This window comes from Cyprinodon variegatus, unplaced genomic scaffold (genome assembly GCF_000732505.1).
Source record: "Cyprinodon variegatus isolate N-32 unplaced genomic scaffold, C_variegatus-1.0 Scaffold329, whole genome shotgun sequence".
NCBI classification, from domain to species: domain Eukaryota; kingdom Metazoa; phylum Chordata; class Actinopteri; order Cyprinodontiformes; family Cyprinodontidae; genus Cyprinodon; species Cyprinodon variegatus.
The window spans coordinates 767,857-789,390 of record NW_015150782.1 but is presented as its reverse complement, the minus strand read 5'-3'; the positions used below and the strand labels follow the sequence as shown (position 1 = coordinate 789,390).

Below are 21,534 nucleotides of genomic sequence, written 5' to 3'. Positions count from 1 at the left end.
TGGTGTCGATCATTCGATTTCATCCTGGACACTACAGAAAATGGGCTTAAAGTGTAAAAAACCGAACTTCTCCTTTAAGTCAAAAATATGTAAACCACTAATTAGAACTAATTGAATAGAAATTTCACTTCAGGCAGCTAATCCCTTGCCCTGTTTTTTATTCCATGCTTTTCTGTTCCCCCATGAAAACACACTGGCCCCCCGCTGGCCCCCTCCTGGCCCCCTGGTACATTGGGTCTAGAACCGCCCCTGCTGGTATTATTTCCTGTGTCTATCAGGCGCTGCTGCTCTCCAGTCTGTGTGTTTAATAAAGCTCCTGTCTCTCCAGCTGCCATCGAGGCCTGCCTGACTCACCTCCTGAAGAGACGAGCAGCCGGATTTCTCCGAAGCGACAAGATCGCCGCCCTCTTCACCAAGGTTGGCAAAGCGTACGACACGGCGGGGGATGTTTGTCAGAAGGTTCAGGAGCAGCTCCAACAGCAGGCGGATCTCAACAGGTTGGTAGCACGGATACCTGAACACAGATTCATCCACAGACCTTTAGGCATTACTGCCTGGCCCATGGGCACGTGGCAGCGGAAGAAGCTGCAGCTGAACACTGATATGGCTTAGAAATAAAATATCAGATTTTATTCCTTGCATTATAAAAATGACAGAGAATTCCTTTAAAAATGAGCTTTTATTTGAAACATCCCTCTTGGGAGGCGACCTTAATTTAAAGGCATATAAAGAAGTCATGTTTGACAGCAAACAGGCGATGGTCGGACGCAGCGGGACATATTATCAGTTATTAGCTGATATCAGCAGGTGTTACAGAAGCAGAAAGAGCAGATCACACAGAAAACATAAATCACTTTAACAGAAAATAAAACAAACCAATCGGCCAGCCCTTCCTAGAACTATTTGACTAGAACAACTGTGGGCACTGATCTGTTAACGGCTCTATGATCAGCGTATGAATAAATATCTATATTTTTTATTTATAATAAAGTAAATTAATTAGCCTTGCTGCAAAAGCACCAGAATTAGCCAAGAAGCTATTTTTCATCTGTTGACATATCTTAAAATTGTCTTCCTTAAAAAAAAAAAAATTAAAGACAACAGTAAACATTTTACAGTAAATAAAACAAAGATAAAAAGGAATAAAACAGAGTTCAAGTTTGGCAGAATAGGGTTTCTAGAATTACACTATATATATATATATATGTATATATATATAATTGTGTTGTGTTGTTTTATTCCTTTTTATTTTTGTTTTATTTACCGTAAATTTTTTACTGTTGTCTTTAAATTTTTTAGGTTTTTTTAGGGAGACAATTTTAAGATATATCAACAGATAAAAAATAGCCTCTTGGCTAATTCTGGTGCTTTTGCAGCAAGGTTTATTAATTTACTCTGTCAAATAAATGAATACAATTATAAATAAAAAAATATAGATATTTATTCATACGCTGATCATAGAGCCGTTAACAGATCGTTGCCCACAGTTGCTCTAGTCAAATAGTTCTAGGAAGGGCTGGCTGATTGGTTCGTTTTATTTTCTGTTAAAGTGATTTATGTTTTCTGACTGATATCTCTCTCTCTCTCTCTATATATATATATATATAGATATAGATATATCTATATCTATATATATATATCTATATCTATATCTATATATATAGATATACACACAGCAGAGACATATATTGTCATCATTGGTGAAAATATAGCAGCAAAGCATGAACAGTTAGCACAGCGATGCACGGCTGGGATTTACGACCACCTGTTCTTATCTCTCTGTGGTTGGACCTTTCCAAACCGTCCTCAGCGTGCTGATAACTGAGCAGACTGGACTGTCTGCTTTTTTTAAGCTGAGCAGTTTGTCTACAGGTGAGATAAGCCTGGGGGCTGCAGCTACCAGCTCCCACAGAGGTGTGGGTTATTGTGTTTTGCTCTGTGGGTGTTTGTGTGGAATATGATGAGCTGCTTGATCTGCAGGCACTTAGCTACCAGCTGCGTTGTGAAGGGTCCCTTTAATGGAGCATTAGCCGGTGCCACATGGCTTCCACGTCCTCCAGGGCTGCAGCCAGATGAAGGACTGAGAGCTTTGGGTGTCAGGCTCACAGGCAGACCTCAGGCTGCAGCGCCGGACCCTCGGTGGCTCCTGAGGTAAAGAAGAGGATGTGGTTTTTATAGAGTGGAGCTCAGCAGGCGTCCTTTCGCAGCTTTCACATCCAGCAGGCTGTTTCTCCAGGCTGAGGCATGAACGCCTGCTAACGAGCGCAGCTCCGCTTTGCTCCGGTCACACCCTTCCTCCATACAGGCAGTCGAGCACACGCAGTCAGTCATGCTAACTCTTGTCCTACTACCTCAGGGCGCTTTCACCCATTTACCCTGGTCTCCATGGTAACGCGGTCTGCTCCATTAGCAGCATAGAGGAGTAAAAACAAAGGCTTTGATGGGAGAGAAGAGCAAAGATTAGCAGAGGAAGGAAGCGGAATGTGATCAGTAGAGCCAGAGGTTTATGTTTGGGACATGGATGAAATTCAGTGTTTGTCTGCGTAAACCTGGCTGTGAAACCCTGCAACTAAACATCTCCGTTTTCATTTGTTTCTTTAGGATTCCCCTTCTTTAGGGCGTATAGTGTCCTGTCACCTCGGATTATACAGGTGCCTGATGTCCTGTATGAAAGACATCAGCAATTACCTTAAAGAGGCACCAGTTGTTGCAAATTAATTTTTAAAGGCTAATCGCTCCCTTTCCAAACAGAATAAAGTCCACTATTCTGCAGTGAGAGCCATTTCTCACAAATGGAAAGGAAAACATTTAGTGTAGTTGCCAATATTACCGGCGATGGATGCAGATTCCAGCAAATATCAGACCAACAAACCCCAGAGAAATTATTTTTTAAAAGCTAAAAATTTCAGACTTAGCAGATGGATTTTCAATAATTTAGTACATTTAATAAGAGCAAATAGAGACGCCTGGCTGTGGTGCAATCTGCACTCCTACATGAAAACCCCAAAGCAGCTCCAACCAACCAGGAAGCTGGTTCCCTTCTAGGGTTGGGAACTGATAAGACTTTCACGATTACGATTCAGTTATCGATTCTATGAAACGGTTCGATTCCTTATCGATTCCGTTTAATAAAAAACATTACTGTACAATGTTGGGAAATAAACTCATCTCCCCCTGATTCAAATAAACATTCATAGCATATTTCGTTACATCCATTGCAATAGCTAGAATCATGTAAGAATTCCAGCTACCAGTAGTTCTAATTAAACATGCTAGCAATGAAGGGCTGGATTAACGAGAAAGGAACACTCCCTGAATAACCCCAAAGAGAGGTAGGAAATGGGTTTATTTCCAGAAATGGGATCTGATGTAGTAGGAACCATATTAAGCACAGCCAGTGACATAAACTAGCTACTAACCACCAGTTTCCTTCCATGGTGGTCGTAACTTTAGCTTCTGTCCGGAAGCATCAAAAACACAGCATTAGTTAAAACATAAGCCATATTGTGTGCGCGGGTGTTTCCGCATGTTGGGTGTAGGTGTATTTCCTCATACGGATGTAATTGCCACTTTGCATTGATTGCAAAGCGCCTTGTTGCTATCTTTCTCTCCCTTCAAATTAAGCCAAACTTTCGATCGCTTTACCCGATGGGACGCCATTTTTTGTTTTGCTTTTCTAGACTTACGTCTGGTCCTGTCGTACTTCCTTACTGAATGCGGTGTGCGTAACTTGCATAAAAACGTGACGTAAGTCGTGCTGCCCAGCGCTAGGCTAGGATAGGATAAGAGAATCGTTAAACGAGCTGCCAAACGGTGCCATGAAATTGGAACACATGGAACTGGTTCTGAACAGAAACCGGTTTTCGATTCCCATCCGTATTCCCTTCACATGCTAATTTCTATTAGATAGAAAGCGGTATCTTCAATTCTATTCAGTTTATTTCTATAGCGCCAATTCACACTCAAGGCACTTTCCAGTTCACCAGATCATCCAGTCAGATTGATTCAAAGTTTTCTATCTAAGGAAAACCAGCTGATTGCATCGACTCATTGACTCTTCAGCAATCCCTCACACTAAGCATGCTTGTAGCGACAGTGGAGAGGAAAAACTCCCTTTGAACAGGAAGAAACCTCCAGCAGAACCAGGCTCAGTGTGAGCGGCCATCTGCTGAGGCCCACTGGGGTTCAAGGAGACAGAAGCAGACGTAGAAAAAGAAGCAGATGTTATTAAAAAGTGAGGAGAGGACAGGGTTGTGAGGAAATGCTGTTATTTTTTTTACGCTCAATGCCGTACTGTATGTGAGCACAAGATCCAAAATATGAAGATGAGAATGTGTGTGACTACTCACATTTTGAACAAAGCCAATGGAGTCTAAGATAGCATTAAGCTGTAACCTTCAGTGTCAGCATGGATGTTAAAATCCTCCACTTTTATGACCCTTTCAGTATTCAGCACCAAATCAGAGAGGAATCCTGAAAAGTCATCTAAAAGTTCAGAGAAGGGACCTGGTGGACGATACAAAGTTACTAAAGGAAGAGGTTTTCCTGCTTTGCAATTTGGGATGATCTAAAAAATAATCTAAAAATACGTATATCAATATATTTTGAGATATTTAGATTTTATAATTTAATTTTTCTTTGCTTTTTTATGCCTTAATCAAGTTCATTGGGTGGGTGGGGGCGGCACCCTAGCGCCCTCTATTGACCAGCTGCCACTGGGTTAGACTCAGCTTTTTTTCCTAATGGGAGGGGAGCACAATGCCAATTGTAGGCATTTGAAAATGGCGTCACATGTGAAAAATACACGTTAACGCTCTTTTTTCAGTGGCTTTACTCTTGTTAAATATAGTGGAATTAAAAAGGAGTGCCTTTACGATTTGAATTTTTTTGTTAAATTGCGATTATATTGTAAATGCATTTAATTGCAAAGCCCTATTTCCTTCCTCAGAAGACATTATTTCCTAAACAAAACACCTGTTTGTTCCGGCGGCAGACTGCAACGCTTTTTTCATGCAGGTGCACAACACTGCCTTGGCCAGTGGGGGCGCCGTGTGCAGAAACTGCAAAAAAATAAAATTAGGATTTGGTTTTGCAGTATGTGATTTAATTTTGTAATCTGTTTTTTTTTTTTTACAAATAAAGGTTGAAACTATAACATTTAGCAATAATCGTTTTTTTTGTGTTTGTTTGTTTGCTTGGCTTTAAATGTGTTTGATGGGTTTTTTTCTTGCGTGGGGGGAGTGGTTGCCTAGTGGTTAGGGCATAGGGCTTTGAATCCCGAGATTGTGAGTTTGATCCCCCTCTGGCTCCCTGAGCAAGACCCTTAACCCCACACTGCTCCCCAGGCGCCTCACAATGGCAGCCCACTGATCTAAAGCCAGTCAAGGGACAGTGACTGCTCTGTCTTACCTGCTGCATAACAGGAAGCAGGGAGAAAGTTTGGTTGTTTCAGTCTTTTTAATCTCATCTCCCAGCTGAATATTGCTAAAAAGTTATACAAGGTTCTTCCTCCTCTTTCACCAAACTGGTCCATAGATAGATGTTCAGGTATGGACGAGGAAATGCTCTCGTTCCGGTTCCTCCTGCCTTTAACACCCACCATGGATTCCTCCCACACTGCAGGCATCCATCGTTTCTCTCTCACATCTTCCTCCTCGCCGGCCTCTGAAGTGCTGAGCACACTTCCAGCGTTAGGGGACTGCAAGAATCGTGACTTAGCTGAAACCCTGCTGGCATACGAGCACGCCCACATGCATGCACGTGCACGTCGCACACTCACAGAGTGTCTGACATCGTGACTGCAGCAGCTCAGCCCCCCCCCCTCGGTACAGAGACATAAACACGGACTCATTAGCTCGTTGAAGTCGGTGCGTGTTGGTGGATGTGTTCCTGATCAAACTCCGTCTATAATCAAAGTCTTCATCTCCCAAACACAAAGGTCATCTGCTGACAAACTCCCAGCCGCTGATGTCTGGATGACACCACACATTGAGTGTGACAGGAAAGGGACACAGACAGGTTAATTATTGATGACTTCTGATGAAGTAAAGAGCTGATGGATGGCTATGCTGGCTCACACTGCCTCCTAATGGTCATAGACTAAATGTTCCCTCCTCTTCATCTTTGTGCTTATTTTCAGTGATAGATCAGCATATAGTAGATCAGTTTGATGACGTTATGGGACAATGTAATCCGTTTTATTGGTCAGATCTGAAAAGTGTGGCGTGCATTTATATTCAGCTCATCTGAGGCGTTTGAATCACCGTTCAATGCAGCACCAAGGCTGACATGTTTACTGTAGCACTACACTGAAGCGTAGCCAGAACGTTTTTATAAGGGTGTCCAGGCAGTAACCAGTGTAGACTGAGGGGGGGCGAAAGTTGATAGGCACCAGAAAGAGCATCAATTCTGTATCAAGTAATTTTTCATATATAAAAAATGTAAATGTTTTGAATTTTCCACTCTAAAGTTAGCCTGATAAACCAGACTAAATGTTAGACGAAAGGTGTTATTTAGTCTGGCCCCAATGAATGACACATCAGAAGATTGTTGATGAGAACAGGCCGTTGTTTTTCAAACCATGTCTCTCCCTATTGGCCAACGCTCTGACCAATGAGAGCCACTGACTGTGACGTAGGAAGCACGCAGCGGTGTCAGAAGTTCACACATTAGTTACTTCAGTAGAAGTATAGATCCTGCAGATTAAAAATACTCTGGTAAAAGTTGAAGCATCAACTTGACCTCTTTACTCAAGTAAAAGTAAAAAAGTATGTGCTCCAAAAACTACTTAAAGTATAAAAGAATAAAGTAACCTTTAAAAAAAACAGCCAGATGCCGCTATATGAACTGGAAGCTCAATTTTTCAACTATTTCTATAAATTATTCTATTCCACAAAGCTTGTTTATGACCAGCTGCAACCAGAGCAGCTTCAGCCTCTGGTTGGCTGTTTTTCTTCCTTCTGCTCACAGGCCAGCTGCTTTGTGAAGTGGCCGATTAGAAGCTGAGCTGTCAACAAATTCTCCAAACAGAGTCNATCCCCCTCTGGCTCCCTGAGCAAGACCCTTAACCCCACACTGCTCCCCAGGCGCCTCACAATGGCAGCCCACTGATCTAAAGCCAGTCAAGGGACAGTGACTGCTCTGTCTTACCTGCTGCATAACAGGAAGCAGGGAGAAAGTTTGGTTGTTTCAGTCTTTTTAATCTCATCTCCCAGCTGAATATTGCTAAAAAGTTATACAAGGTTCTTCCTCCTCTTTCACCAAACTGGTCCATAGATAGATGTTCAGGTATGGACGAGGAAATGCTCTCGTTCCGGTTCCTCCTGCCTTTAACACCCACCATGGATTCCTCCCACACTGCAGGCATCCATCGTTTCTCTCTCACATCTTCCTCCTCGCCGGCCTCTGAAGTGCTGAGCACACTTCCAGCGTTAGGGGACTGCAAGAATCGTGACTTAGCTGAAACCCTGCTGGCATACGAGCACGCCCACATGCATGCACGTGCACGTCGCACACTCACAGAGTGTCTGACATCGTGACTGCAGCAGCTCAGCCCCCCCCCCTCGGTACAGAGACATAAACACGGACTCATTAGCTCGTTGAAGTCGGTGCGTGTTGGTGGATGTGTTCCTGATCAAACTCCGTCTATAATCAAAGTCTTCATCTCCCAAACACAAAGGTCATCTGCTGACAAACTCCCAGCCGCTGATGTCTGGATGACACCACACATTGAGTGTGACAGGAAAGGGACACAGACAGGTTAATTATTGATGACTTCTGATGAAGTAAAGAGCTGATGGATGGCTATGCTGGCTCACACTGCCTCCTAATGGTCATAGACTAAATGTTCCCTCCCCTTCATCTTTGTGCTTATTTTCAGTGATAGATCAGCATATAGTAGATCAGTTTGATGACGTTATGGGACAATGTAATCCGTTTTATTGGTCAGATCTGAAAAGTGTGGCGTGCATTTATATTCAGCTCATCTGAGGCGTTTGAATCACCGTTCAATGCAGCACCAAGGCTGACATGTTTACTGTAGCACTACACTGAAGCGTAGCCAGAACGTTTTTATAAGGGTGTCCAGGCAGTAACCAGTGTAGACTGAGGGGGGGCGAAAGTTGATAGGCACCAGAAAGAGCATCAATTCTGTATCAAGTAATTTTTCATATATAAAAAATGTAAATGTTTTGAATTTTCCACTCTAAAGTTAGCCTGATAAACCAGACTAAATGTTAGACGAAAGGTGTTATTTAGTCTGGCCCCAATGAATGACACATCAGAAGATTGTTGATGAGAACAGGCCGTTGTTTTTCAAACCATGTCTCTCCCTATTGGCCAACGCTCTGACCAATGAGAGCCACTGACTGTGACGTAGGAAGCACGCAGCGGTGTCAGAAGTTCACACATTAGTTACTTCAGTAGAAGTATAGATCCTGCAGATTAAAAATACTCTGGTAAAAGTTGAAGCATCAACTTGACCTCTTTACTCAAGTAAAAGTGAAAAAGTATGTGCTCCAAAAACTACTTAAAGTATAAAAGAATAAAGTAACCTTTAAAAAAAACAGCCAGATGCCGCTATATGAACTGGAAGCTCAATTTTTCAACTATTTCTATAAATTATTCTATTCCACAAAGCTTGTTTATGACCAGCTGCAACCAGAGCAGCTTCAGCCTCTGGTTGGCTGTTTTTCTTCCTTCTGCTCACAGGCCAGCTGCTTTGTGAAGTGGCCGATTAGAAGCTGAGCTGTCAACAAATTCTCCAAACAGAGTCATGAACCTCAGTTCTTTTTGGCGTTCATGTTGAAGGCTATAGTCTAATAGATCTGCAGTTGAACATTACTCTTCTTGGGTTAGTGTTAAACAACCTAACATCTGTGTGAAAATTAATCTAAGAATTAATACAGGATTGGAAAATCACTGTCTCTTCACACAGCCGTCATTTACAGGATCCTCTGTTCTCTACAGCAGTGATTCCCAACCGGGCTAGCTTACCCCTAGTGGTCCGCGAATGCATTGCAACGGCTACATGAAAGTAATTTATTTCTTAGGTAATAAAATAAAATCTGTTTTGCTTTCTGAGGTACCAAATTTTAAATGAAAAAAAATTAAAATTAAACAAGATTGTATCAAAAAAAAAAAACTTTTTTCTTAAATGTCTGAGTTCATCTTCAGCTTTGACACACATTCAAACCAAGCAGCGGAACGGCTTCGTTTTTCACACTGAGCTATAATGAAAATAAAGTAAAACTAATAAAGTTTACTTTACAGAATACTGTCAGACTGACTCTATAATTTTTGTTCCCAATTCATCAAATTTAAACTTGATTATAAGGGAGTTACCCAGAGCAGCTCCAGTTTAATAAATACAGGATTACATTTTCATTTTATTTTGTATTTATTTCTATTCAACACTAATTTCCAGACAGCATATTTATGTTAGGAATAAAATTCCTAAGAATTAAATGTTCAAATTAAAAGATTAAGCAAAATAGTTTTTTATTTATATGCGATTATTGTATGTTCCACTTTTGACTGAGAGGGGAACACAATGGGAAACACTGCTCTATAGCAGTGGTCTACAAAGTGGGGGCTGCCAGGGGGCGCTAGGTGGGCTTTACAAAATGTGGGAAAAAATATATTTTTTTTCATTATCATAAAATTCAGTATAATTTGAACATAAAACAGCGTGGGGGATTTGACCTGAACAGTGAGGCTCTTCCGTTCTGAATGGACCATTCCACCTTGGCTGACAGAGCACAGAAATGTCTTTTTGCAATAATTGTGTGAATCTGACTTTTATATCTCAGTCTTATGTTTACATTTGATCAGTGCTGCACTTTAAGAAATTGGAACATCTTCAGAGCTGTACTGATGAAAGTTCGTTTTGTATAAACTCTGTGTGGTGTCCTCTGCTCCCTGCAGGAGAGCCCAGAGCGTTGGCCATGAACCTCTGAGAAGACAGGGCTCCTCCACCACCAGCCGCCCCCCCCAGCCGCTGTCTGCCCAGGCTATCAAACACATCTGGGTCCGAACTGCTCTCTTTGAGAAAGTTCTGGATAAGATAGTCCAGCACATCGTGGACAACTCCAGGTATGATTTCCTTCTTATTGCTTTGCTCGTCTTACTGTGACTCAGCTGTTTAGCATTTGGTGAAAAATGAGGGGGCCTCTGCATGTCATCTCCTGCTCAGAGTGAGGAAAACAGTTCTATTCAGTTTATTTCTATAGCTCCAATTCACATCATGTCATCTCAGGTCACTTTCCAGTTCACCAGATCATCCAGTCAGATTGATTCAAAGTTTTCTATCTAAGGAAAACCAGCTGATTGCCTCGACTCATTGACTCTTCAGCAATCCCTCACACTAAGCATGCTTGTAGCGACAGTGGAGAGGAAAAACTCCCTTTGAACAGGAAGAAACCTCCAGCAGAACCAGGCTCAGTGTGAGCGGCCATCTGCTGAGGCCCACTGGGGTTCAAGGAGACAGAAGCAGACATAGAAAAAGAAGCATAGATACAAAAGGCAACTGTCAACCAGCTCCACAGGCGGCCCCGTCCAGGAAACACACAGCCAGGCAGACGAGCTCCGAGCCAGCTCCCATGTCAGAGGATGAAGAGAGCACATCCAGTTAGTCACAGTCAGAGAAACAGGACTACACTGGAAAACAGGCCAAGCTCCAACATCTAGAAACAAAGGTGTTGATGGCAGCAGCACAGCTGATATTTCTCTCCAGGATGGAGTCACAGCCAAACAGGAACAGACCAGATGAAGCTACTATGAGAAAAAGCAGAGAGAGCAGAACGTTAGAGATTGAACTAACAGATTCTGCAGAGTGGGAGAATAGAGATAGAATGAAGCAGAATGATGAAAAAGGGGTCCCTATGTCCTCCAGCAGTCTAAGCCTATAGCAGTAGAACTATAGAGATAGATCAGGATAACCTGAGCCACTCTAACTAGAAGCTTTATCAAAAAGGAAAGTTTTAAGCCTAGCCTTAAAAGTAGACAGGGTGTCTGCCTCACGGACTAAAACTGGTAGTTGGTTCCACAGGAGAGGAGCCTGAGAACTAAAAGATCTGCCTCCCATTCTACTTTTAGAAATTCTAGGAACCACTAGTAAACCTGCAGATTGAGAGCGAAGTGCTCTGTTAGGAACATCAGGAACAATCAGATCTCTGATATCAGATGGAGCTTGGCCATTTAAGGCTTTATATGTGAGAAGGAGGATTTTAAATTCTATTCTGGATTTAACAGGAAGCCAATGAAGAGAAGCTAGAAGAACAACAGAAGTGTTTTCAACAAAATGTCTAAGAAAAGTTTTAATTTAACGGAGGGAAGAATACATCATTGATGCTGCCATTCAGAAGATGGAAACTCCAGTCAATCTGACGCCATGTTCACACCACAGCAGGATAGTTCATCTAATCTGACATGAGACGCCCACACTGAATGTCAGCTTCTGTTTGGCTCCGTCTGAAATAAAGAGCAACTGGAAGATGACTGCTGCAGGTTGTGACCTCCTGGCAAAGAGCAGCCTGATGGGCTTCCTATTCACCAACTTCACTGAAGCTGCTGTAGATTTCACTGTTCACAAGACGCTCACTAACGCTGTTATTTTATTTCACTTTATCTCTGCAGCAAATACTATGAGAGGGAAGCTCTGATGCACGACCCGGTCTTTGGTCCCATCCTAGCAGCCCTGCTTGGTGAGAGACTGCAGTTTAAACACCTAAACATGTTCCTAAACCTGGAGGGGAGGACATAAGCCTCACAGAAAAAACAAACTAAAACATGAGCTTAAATAACGGCGATGGGAGGCGGAGCTGTACGATGAAACGGTGGAGCCTCAGTCAGGAACACGAGTTACGCTTTTTATGCTCATCTTCTCTCTTTGGATTAATACAGATTTGACAATAATTCAAGAAGTATTAAGCAAACTGTGTTTCGGATTAGTATTTTTTATCTAGTATTTTTTAGGTATGCATAGAGGAAAAGTATAAAAACATTATTGTTTGGTAGGGGGTGTGGGGGGGTCGCTCTTGTCTTCCTATGTCTCATCATATGAGGTCTCCTAACTTTTACTTAAACATACATTGAAGGAGCTGTAATTTAATGCTGCTGTGTGTCTCTCCTCCAACCACGTAGCTACTGACGTATGTCAGTGAAATACTGGCCCCCTGCCTGTCTTTGCCTGGGGCCCTAAAGTTCCTAAATCTGCCCCTGAATGTAAGAGACTCTTTTTGGCCGCCTGTTTCCTCAGGGGGGGGCCCCAAAGAGGCGCTCGAGTTTTTACACAGATTTCAACCTAATTCCCAAGAATCCAAACCTGCTGCATCGCAGACAGACACATTCATGCGTTCCTTTTTAAAACCACGCCGTGTTTATTTTATTCAATTTATTCATTACTGAATTCTTTTGAGGAATTAATCTTTTATTTTGAAACACAACCTTCATGTTTTCTTTGCTTTCAGTGGGACCCTGTGCTCTGGAATACACAAAGCTGAAAACGTCCGATCATTTCTGGTCAGACCCCTCAGCCAATGAGCTGGTTCAGCGCCACCGTATCCACGGGGCCCACCGCAGCATGGATGTGTCCGGCCGCCGGCCTGCTTTGGGGGTGCGTTCAGATCACGTGTCTCAGGTTTAGGGCTTCTGGAAGTTTGTTTTCTGAACTAAATGTTAAAGACCTGTTTTCAGATCCGTAAGAGGCAGTCCAGCGGCAGCATATCAGAAGATCGGTTTGCAGCGTCTGCCAGAGAGTATGTGGAGTCTCTCCATCAGAACTCCAGAACGCACCTCCTTTACGGCAAAAACAACGTCCTGGTGCAGCCGGTACGTCCCCCTGGCTCTGGCCCCCGCCCGCCGTAGGGATGGAGCCTGTATGCAGTGGGTGTTACTACATCTACGGCGGCGTATTACGGCCATTCAGAAACAAAAACAAAAAACTGAGTTGAACTTTTTTAGTTTGAAGTTGCATTTTTATTCCAAAAAAGTTAAAAAAGCTTTTTTTTTTCAAATTTGAAGACATTTCACTTCCCATCCAGGAAGTTTTTTCAATTCACGTCTTCAAGAAACATCTTCAAACTTGGAAACAAACTCCATTGGATTGTTTTTATATTTTTTGGAATAAAGATGACCTGGATGACTGAGATTTTCACCAGCACTGTGACATTTTTACTAAAATAAACACACACATTTATGAGCAAATTAATAAAAAACCTGCAATAAACACGCCCATTTACGAAAACTACGGAAGCCCAGAGCGGTCGTGTCCCTCAGATGCTTTTTTATTGTGGTTTTCTCGAGAAAACAAGTTAATTATGTCAGTATCTAAAGATAATGAAAGACGTTTTCTCGTGAAAATTAGATAATTGGTGTGAGTCAAAACTGATTCCATCCTTTAATATCACAACAGCGGAAGAGGATTAATAAGTCATGGCAACCTATGTGTAATTCTGTAAAAAATCTTGTGTTCAGGTAACGAGACGACGTTGTTGGTTTGCTTCCACTTCTGATTCGTAAGCAATCAGCCCTATGTCTCCAGGTGTTTGCTGAAAAGCCTGGAACAGCTATAAGATTAACCCCCAAAATGAGTAAAGATTTTCATTAAAAAACAGATTTATGTCTTCTGCAATCGAATCATCCACCACGACCTGACAATAAGTGGAAAGACAAAGGAAACTAAAAAACTGATTATTTATGCACACGCGGCACAGCGACTGCCCAACTAGGGGCTCCGCAGGCATGGATGGACTGGGAATCCAGGGCTGTTGGGCAGCCTCGTTCATTACTCACACAGGTTAATCATCTCATTTTCTCAACAAATCAATTACTGAAAACAATTAATGGTTTAACCGTGGTAACGAGATAGTTATGTCATTATCTCCAGAAGGAAAATGAAAAAAAAAAAAAGTTGAGTACAACCGCTCTAGGCTTCCGTACGAAAACAATAAGCGATTATAAAACACATAAAAGTATGCTACATAAAGCACATGCAAATACATGATTAATGTGGGAGCTTTAGCGATGGAATTAGATGGAACAACGGCCTCATGGAAGTTTTTAAGGTATAGATGAATGATAAATGTGCAGGTTTGTAATCTCGTAAATTAGCATTTTTATTCTTCTAAATGTGCCTTTTTATTCTCGTACATTTGCTACTTGTTACCTTCTAAATGAAGGTTTATAATCTCGTAAATTAGCTTGTTTATTTTTGTAAATATGTCATTAAATTCCTTTTTTTTTCCATCTTTGAATGGCCCTAATATGCCGTATTCTGATCAGGTGAATGAGTTCTGAAAAGACAGCACCTACTAGTGGTGCAGCAGGGAAATGACTTTGATCATGTTAATCTACAGCTTTATGTTTTATGAAATGTTCTCCCATTAACCTCAAACATTGAATCTCTTATTTGCTCCGTCTTCAACATGGCAGAAGAAGGACATGGAGGTGTTACGGGGCTACTTGTCTCTCCATCAGGCTGGGGAAAACCTCACTCTGAAGTGGACCCCTAACCAGCTCATCAACGGTACTCTGGGAGACTGTGATCTGGAGAAAAGGTTAGAGAAGAGAAGCTTTCAGTGTTTAAACTGAACTGAACTTGCTGCCTGTCCAGCTAAACCTGAAATCCCTTTTTCCAGCATTTACTGGGACTATGCACTGACTGTTCCTCTGCGCCAGATCGTTTGCATCCACTGTCACCAACGGCGTGAGTACAGAGCTGCTGGCTCAGTCACCTCTGCAGTGCAGGCTAGAGCTGGGCGATATGAACAACATCTAACATCATCATATATTTGGGCTATATCGCGATACACGATATGTTCTATTCAGTTTATTTCTATAGCTCCAATTCACATCATGTCATCTCAGGTCACTTTCCAGTTCACCAGATCATCCAGTCAGATTGATTCAAAGTTTTCTATCTAAGGAAAACCAGCTGATTGCATCGACTCATTGACTCTTCAGCAATCCCTCACACTAAGCATGCTTGTAGCGACAGTGGAGAGGAAAAACTCCCTTTTAACAGGAAGAAACCTCCAGCAGAACCAGGCTCAGTGTGAGCGGCCATCTGCTGAGGCCCACTGGGGTTCAAGGAGACAGAAGCAGACATAGAAAAAGAAGCATAGATACAAAAGGCAACTGTCAACCAGCTCCACAGGCGGCCCCGTCCAGGAAACACACAGCCAGGCAGACGAGCTCCGAGCCAGCTCCCATGTCAGAGGATGAAGAGAGCACAGAGAATAGAGATAGAATGAAGCAGAATGATGAAAAAGGGGTCCCTATGTCCTCCAGCAGTCTAAGCCTATAGCAGCAGAACTATAGAGATAGCTCAGGATATATCACAATATGATTAAATTACCTTAAAAAAACGATTGAGAGCATAAAATTGCACTGATAAAATCATTCAAACTTTTGGTTTCAAATTTAATTTAATTTAATTTAATTTTAACCAGATCAAAGCTTCTCTGCCGTTTGATGTCTTTGGGTGTCAGAATTAAACCTTTAACAAGAAACAAAGCAAAAACACACCATACTATATAAAATGCAAAATAAAAAAGGGCTCTTTTGTGCATAATTAAAAATAAAATTTCAAAACAAAAGTGGAAATACTGTCCAAAAATTAGAGCATTATCAGAGCATCTATTAGCATTGATCTTTACCTGCTGGGAATTTGAGAACATTGCCAAGTTTAGAAAACACCTGCAAAACCTCTGACCATCACACCACAGATATTAGAGCATCTAAAAAATATTTAAATAAAATAATTAATATCGTCTGTGATTTCCCTGCATCTCTTCCTGTTTCTCTCATATGGGATCGATTTTTCAAACTCGAGGCCAACGCCATCGGCTTCACAGCTGATTGATTGTTTTAATTGGTGAGCAGAGAGACGCTGACATGCAGAGTTTATAACATTCTTCATTCTGCAGCCGATGACTTTTTAGGTGCTGCAATAAATCTGTACTGCTTCCTTTGGCAGCAATGGTTTGCGGCACATCTTACAAATTAGCTCCTTTTGTTCGACGTCCTCGGCTTGAAATCCAAACCGCTGCCGTATATCGCTCAGCTGAATCACCTGCTGTCGCCATCGTTAGTTCGCCGGATGCTTTAGATTCCTAGAAAATAATCCTGTTTGGAGGTATAGAAGCAAATTGGGGCGCCTACAGGCTGGAAATCACGTACAAATCTTGGCAAAAACAGGGTTCTTAGTGGCTGACTCGCACGCCATCGGGTCACAGGCCAAGAGACTTCCAGGAAGTTCTCCAGAGCGTCCAGTCGTGCACATGCATCCACGCAGTGCAACAACTATAAAAGCATCCTGGAATGGAATGAGGGTTGGGAAAAAGCTGAGATGACTGATGATGTAAAGCGCTGTGAGACATTTTACTGAGGACAGCGTGTGAATTTGACTGTCAAATAAACGTCCGGTGAGCAGATCAGATAATTGACCGAAGGCGTCGTGATTTTTGAGATTCTACCATTTCCACAGAGGAAGATTTTATGATGCATTCAAAGTGTGTGGGAAAAATAAAACTCTCTGTAAAATAGATGCAGACGGCTTAATGTCTTCATACGAATTTGGACTCGATGGTTGATAGATAAATTTTAACTGTGGTGTGCTGGGGAAACTCCAGAAACATCGAGTATATCCGATATATCGCCCTCCCGTAGCGCAGACGCAGACGATGTGCTGCCCGATGAGGTCAGGAATGTCTGATCCTAAGAAGGGGAAACTGCAGTCAGTTGCTGATGATCTAAACATGATTATCATCCAATTTACGATCCTCTCTCTGCGTTTCGTTTGCTGTTTCTAATCTCAGATTGAATAACTGTTGGTCTCATATATAGAAACAGGAAAAAAGACCCATTCTATGACGGCTCCCGCCTTCTTTTATAACCTTTCTTTCTCTCTCTAATCCAGCGGATTGTGGAGGAACGCTGGTACTCGTCAGCCAGGATGGCATCCAGCGGCCCCCCCTGCACTTCCCCCCCGGCGGTCACCTGCTGGCCTTCCTGTCCTGCCTGGAAGCCGGACTGCTACCCCGAGGTCAGCTGGAACCGCCCCTCTGGTCCCAGAAAGGCAAGGTAACGACCAACATGGCCGCTCTGCCGGTTTTCAGAGTTCGTATCAAGTGACGCTGGAACTTGCATTTCAGCCAGAAGAACGTAGATGTTCACGTTCAAGAGTCAAACTACCTTTCAGAATCCAGTAGGTTGTGTGTTTGGGTTGCAGGGGAAGGTGTTCCCTAAGCTGAGGAAGAGGAGCAGCGCGGCGCGGCTGATGGAGCAGGACAGAAACGGCGAGGACCAGACGGCGGCCGATTACGTCTTTCGCATCGTCTACCCAGGATACCGCTATGACGCCAGTAAGCGACCGTTCACTGTAGCATCACCAGGACAGGAAGTGCTGCTGAAGTCTGTAGCTAACGCTAATCTCTGTGTGAGGTGTTCAGCTGTTGTGCAGTGAGGTGGTTTCTTTGGGAGGCGTTCAGCGCAGCCTTTTTCTCTAACCACATTCTCTGTTGTTTCGCTGGTGCAAGCAGTCACCATAAACTACCACCACACCACGGGCAGCCGCGCGCCGTCGCTGGACGACGATGAGGAAGAGGAAGATAGGCTCCATGCTATGATCTCAATGATCTGCTCGCGGAACCTCACAGACCCTAATGTCCTGAAAGGTTTTTATCACCTTGACACACCCACCAAACCCCACTGCCCCCCCCAGACCTCACCCAGCTTCAGATTCTCTCTCCTGCCTCTAACTCCGCCCACCTTTCCGTGTCCTCTCTCCCCCTCTCTCTCCCCCTCCCTAAGCCCCCCCCCCAGCTTTGCCTGCCTGTCTGTGTGCTGCCTGACTCTGAGCCCGACGCTGAGGAGAAGCTTAGACCAGTGTTGCCAACTCCTCAGCAAGAAAACCCACTATTGGCTGTCCTAGAAGGCGCTAGATGATGTCATTGCATAATTTACATACCTCATGTCATCCGACTGCAGGAGACTCTGAATCCCTACTATTGGTTTGTTTTTGTTTTTTTTGCTGTCTGTTAAACCAGTGCAGAGAGTTTTACAGAAACAAGTAAAGAAAAAATACATATAATTCAGCCATTTAGTTCCAAACTGCATAGAAATTAGTTTTCTGCCATCATGCAAAAAAAAAACATGAAGAAGTAAGCAGACATGAGCCGTTTCTCAATCAGTGTACTTGTGCGTCCTCGTGTCCTCGTGAAACGTCATCAGCCTCAACACTAGCAGTGTTCCAGTTCAGAAGAACAGCAGACAGAATGGACAAAGTCCCCGGATGTTGTTCTGGCCCCTCCCTCTTTACCCAGCATGCATCAGAGCAGACTTGTCCGTTCTCCAGACTGACAGCTGTCCCAGCATGCACTGCAGCAGCAGCAGCTTCCAGGTTAGCGCTCACAGAGCTCAGAGAATTAAGTTTAAAGTTCTCTTTTCTGTTGCTGATGTTTAATAAAAGTGCTTTTAACACGAGATGTCCCGAAGAATTCCAGTTTTCCTGCCAGCCCCCCTCCCCTCTTCTAGTCTTTGTATTCACTCTACCGTGCTACCTGTCCTTGTTGTAATGCTAATAACCTGTGATATGATCAGGATTATGGATATGACCGTTTAGAACAGCTCTAGACAATTTTCATATTTTAAAGTGCAGCCCTGAAAACTAATAAATACTTTAAAAAAAATAGTTATATAAACATATTACTGTATATTTACAGTTTTAACATTCATTTTTTTCTTACTTTGGGAAGATAGGCCAAACTGTGTTTCTGGAGATTTATTAATTGTTATTATAAGCAGATAATAACCAATAATTACAGTAAAGATCAGCGGTCCCCAACCTTTTTTGCACCACGGAACGCTATATGTCAGACAATAATTTTGCGGACCGGGGGGGGGGACAGACAGACGGACCGTGTAGGGGGGTGGGGGTTGGATGTTGCGCCGGTTGGGGTTGTACCGTTTTTTACTTGATCGTATTCAAATCCAACCCCCCGCGCGCGGACTGGCCGGGGTGGTAAATACGATCCAGTAAAATGATACGACTGGCATAAAATCAAATACAAACAGCCTAAAAATAATACAACATGCCGGTCCCATCTAGGCGTAATCAGAGACAATGACAGACGTAGTGTTCTCCTGATGTCCAGTCTGCTCCTTTGTTTTGGTCGCTGTAACCGCAGAAAATCCCGCTTCACAAAGATAGGATGATATAGATAGGATGATATAGATAGGATGTTATAGATAGGATGTTATAGATAGGATGAGTCTTAACCTGTCTCAAGAGGCACAGATGCACCGACTGATGGAATTGGGAGAGAATACCAATTTTTTTTATATTTTTCAAAATAAAACATCAGTCAGACTCTGATCGGATAAATTATTCTGTGCGGCCCGGTACCAAATGACCGACGGACCGGTACCGGTCCGCGGCCCGGTGGTTGGGGACCGCCGCTGTAGATCATTGTAGTGCCTCCAAACATAGATAACTTCATCTAGTTCATACTGCAACTCTTACTTTGGGAAAATGTGCTAAACTCTATTTTTTAGATTTTTTTCATTGTTATTCTAAGCAGGCCAGGTGTGCAATCTCTGCAACAGGAACCACAGCACTGAGCGTTGTGTTCACTGCACACAGTATACCTGCCACACATGCAGGAAGGACTCACCTTGGGTTCGTAGAAACTGCTAAATGGGACAATTGTAGCTTCATATGTAGAGCTTTTCCTTGTGTGGAATAAATGTTACTGCTATACTGAAATCAGACTGTTTGTCATTCTCTAAGCTGAAATGTTGAATGATGTTAACAGAACAGATAAAATACAATTATTCTCTACGTTTCTTTCACATAGTGAGCTTTGCAATATAAATGAGTCTGTTGGTGAATGGACGATATAAATAGGCTCTGCCTTGCCTTGTTGGAAAAGCTGGTTATGACCTGTTCTCAGCTCAGGAACTAGGACCCGTATGATATCTGGTTGTTCAATAGCTTTGCCTAAAATAAAGATTTAGTTCTGACTTATCAAGATATTCCTGCAGAAAGGTCTGATGTTGCAGGGGAAGGTAATGAAAGTGTTTGGGGCATGCTCTGGTTCTGATGCCAGTTTGTTTATCCAGTCTCCTGTAGAAGGACTGGTCACATCACAGGTTATTAGCATTACAGTAGGGACAGTTAGCAAGGTAGAGTGAATACACAAACTAGAAGAGGGGAGGGGGGCTGGCAGGAAAACTGGAATTCTCCGGGACGTCTCGTGTTAAATCCGTCTTCAGGGAGCATTTCTGCAGAGGTTGATCGGTTTTTCTGCTGCAGCTTGGCCTTTAGATGTGATCCTAGGCGTTTCGCTTTCTCTCTCAGAAACTCTTCGATCCATTGCTGTGGTTTTGGATGATATTCTTTTTTTAACAATGACGTTTGTTTCATGTTCAGGTTGTTATAAAATAACTTCAGGTTCAACATGAACTGACCAGAATATATTTCCTCCTCATCCAAGTCTCCTGCTGCCTTCTTCAGCGGTGGAGTCTTGTGCATCAAGTAAACATATGGACCATTGCACTGATGCTCTTCCGTCTGCATTATGGCTTCAGAGACACTCGCTGGAACATTTAGTAGTTTAGAAAGGTCTCCTCACTTCCAACGACTATTTATGTAATACTTTAGCAACCAAAAGCCTTTTCATCAGCCATTCATTTTGCTATTGATCCAATTTTCACATGAAAGAAGGAAGGAGTGACTGTAGCTCAGCAGATCACCAGCTATCAGCAGCTTATAACACTGATAACAGGCTGCAGATTTCACATCAATCAGCCACACTGTCAGAAAACTAAGGAGAAGATTTGGTGCAACATTATGTTTCAGAGCTGCAAAGTCACTGTTCTGTCAGATCAGCATATCCATAGTCAATATGCATGTACAAGATGTCAGATTTGCATTGATCCCTTTAGTTTGGTGTGAAAAATATTCTTTAAACTACCTCGAGGAGCGTTTATCCCTTTAGTCATGTACAAAAAAAACAGATCTGCATACTCTTCAAAAGAGTAAGTAATTAAATAGTTTTTTTGTACATGACCAAAGGGATACACGCCCACTGAGGTCGTTTAAAGTTTATTTTTTTGTACAAAATTAAAGGGATAAACAAGTATTGACCATGGGTATGCTGGTCTGACTAGGTGTGCTCATCTCACAGAACAGTGATTTTAAGCCAGAATTTGACCCTCGGTTTACATATCTGGGCTTTGGTGGATCCGGCCTGCAGAATATGCCAGATAACACCTTTCACTCAAGTGCTGCTGCCTTTCTCTGAGGTTTAGAAGATCTGAAGCTTTGTTCACACCGGCCGCGTTCTGAGCGTCAAAGCATCTGATTTACATGCAAAGTCTTTATGGGATGGCATTGAGGGGTCCAGTGGTGTGTTCGAGCATCGGGAGCTGGCATTTTGAGCGTTTTGGCGTCCCAATTCAATTCAGTTTATTTATATAGCGCCAAATTCACAACACGTCATCTCAAGGCACTTTACAGTTCAACCAGATCAT

The 21,534-nt window shown here is 42.7% G+C and overlaps 1 protein-coding gene across 1 annotated transcript in view; it reads left to right on the top strand.

The window, feature by feature from the left end:
- The window catches only part of sgsm2 (small G protein signaling modulator 2), a 129,907-nt gene that overhangs the window by 66,124 nt on the left and 42,249 nt on the right, over positions 1–21,534 (top strand). Inside the window, exons 3-12 of the mRNA XM_015384994.1 lie at positions 329–497; positions 9,925–10,092; positions 11,635–11,702; positions 12,468–12,613; positions 12,694–12,828; positions 14,431–14,555; positions 14,637–14,704; positions 16,919–17,082; positions 17,231–17,363; positions 17,538–17,675. Of these exons, the coding sequence (XP_015240480.1) occupies positions 329–497; positions 9,925–10,092; positions 11,635–11,702; positions 12,468–12,613; positions 12,694–12,828; positions 14,431–14,555; positions 14,637–14,704; positions 16,919–17,082; positions 17,231–17,363; positions 17,538–17,675 (1,314 nt within the window). The remainder of the gene's footprint in view (positions 1–328; positions 498–9,924; positions 10,093–11,634; positions 11,703–12,467; positions 12,614–12,693; positions 12,829–14,430; positions 14,556–14,636; positions 14,705–16,918; positions 17,083–17,230; positions 17,364–17,537; positions 17,676–21,534) is intronic.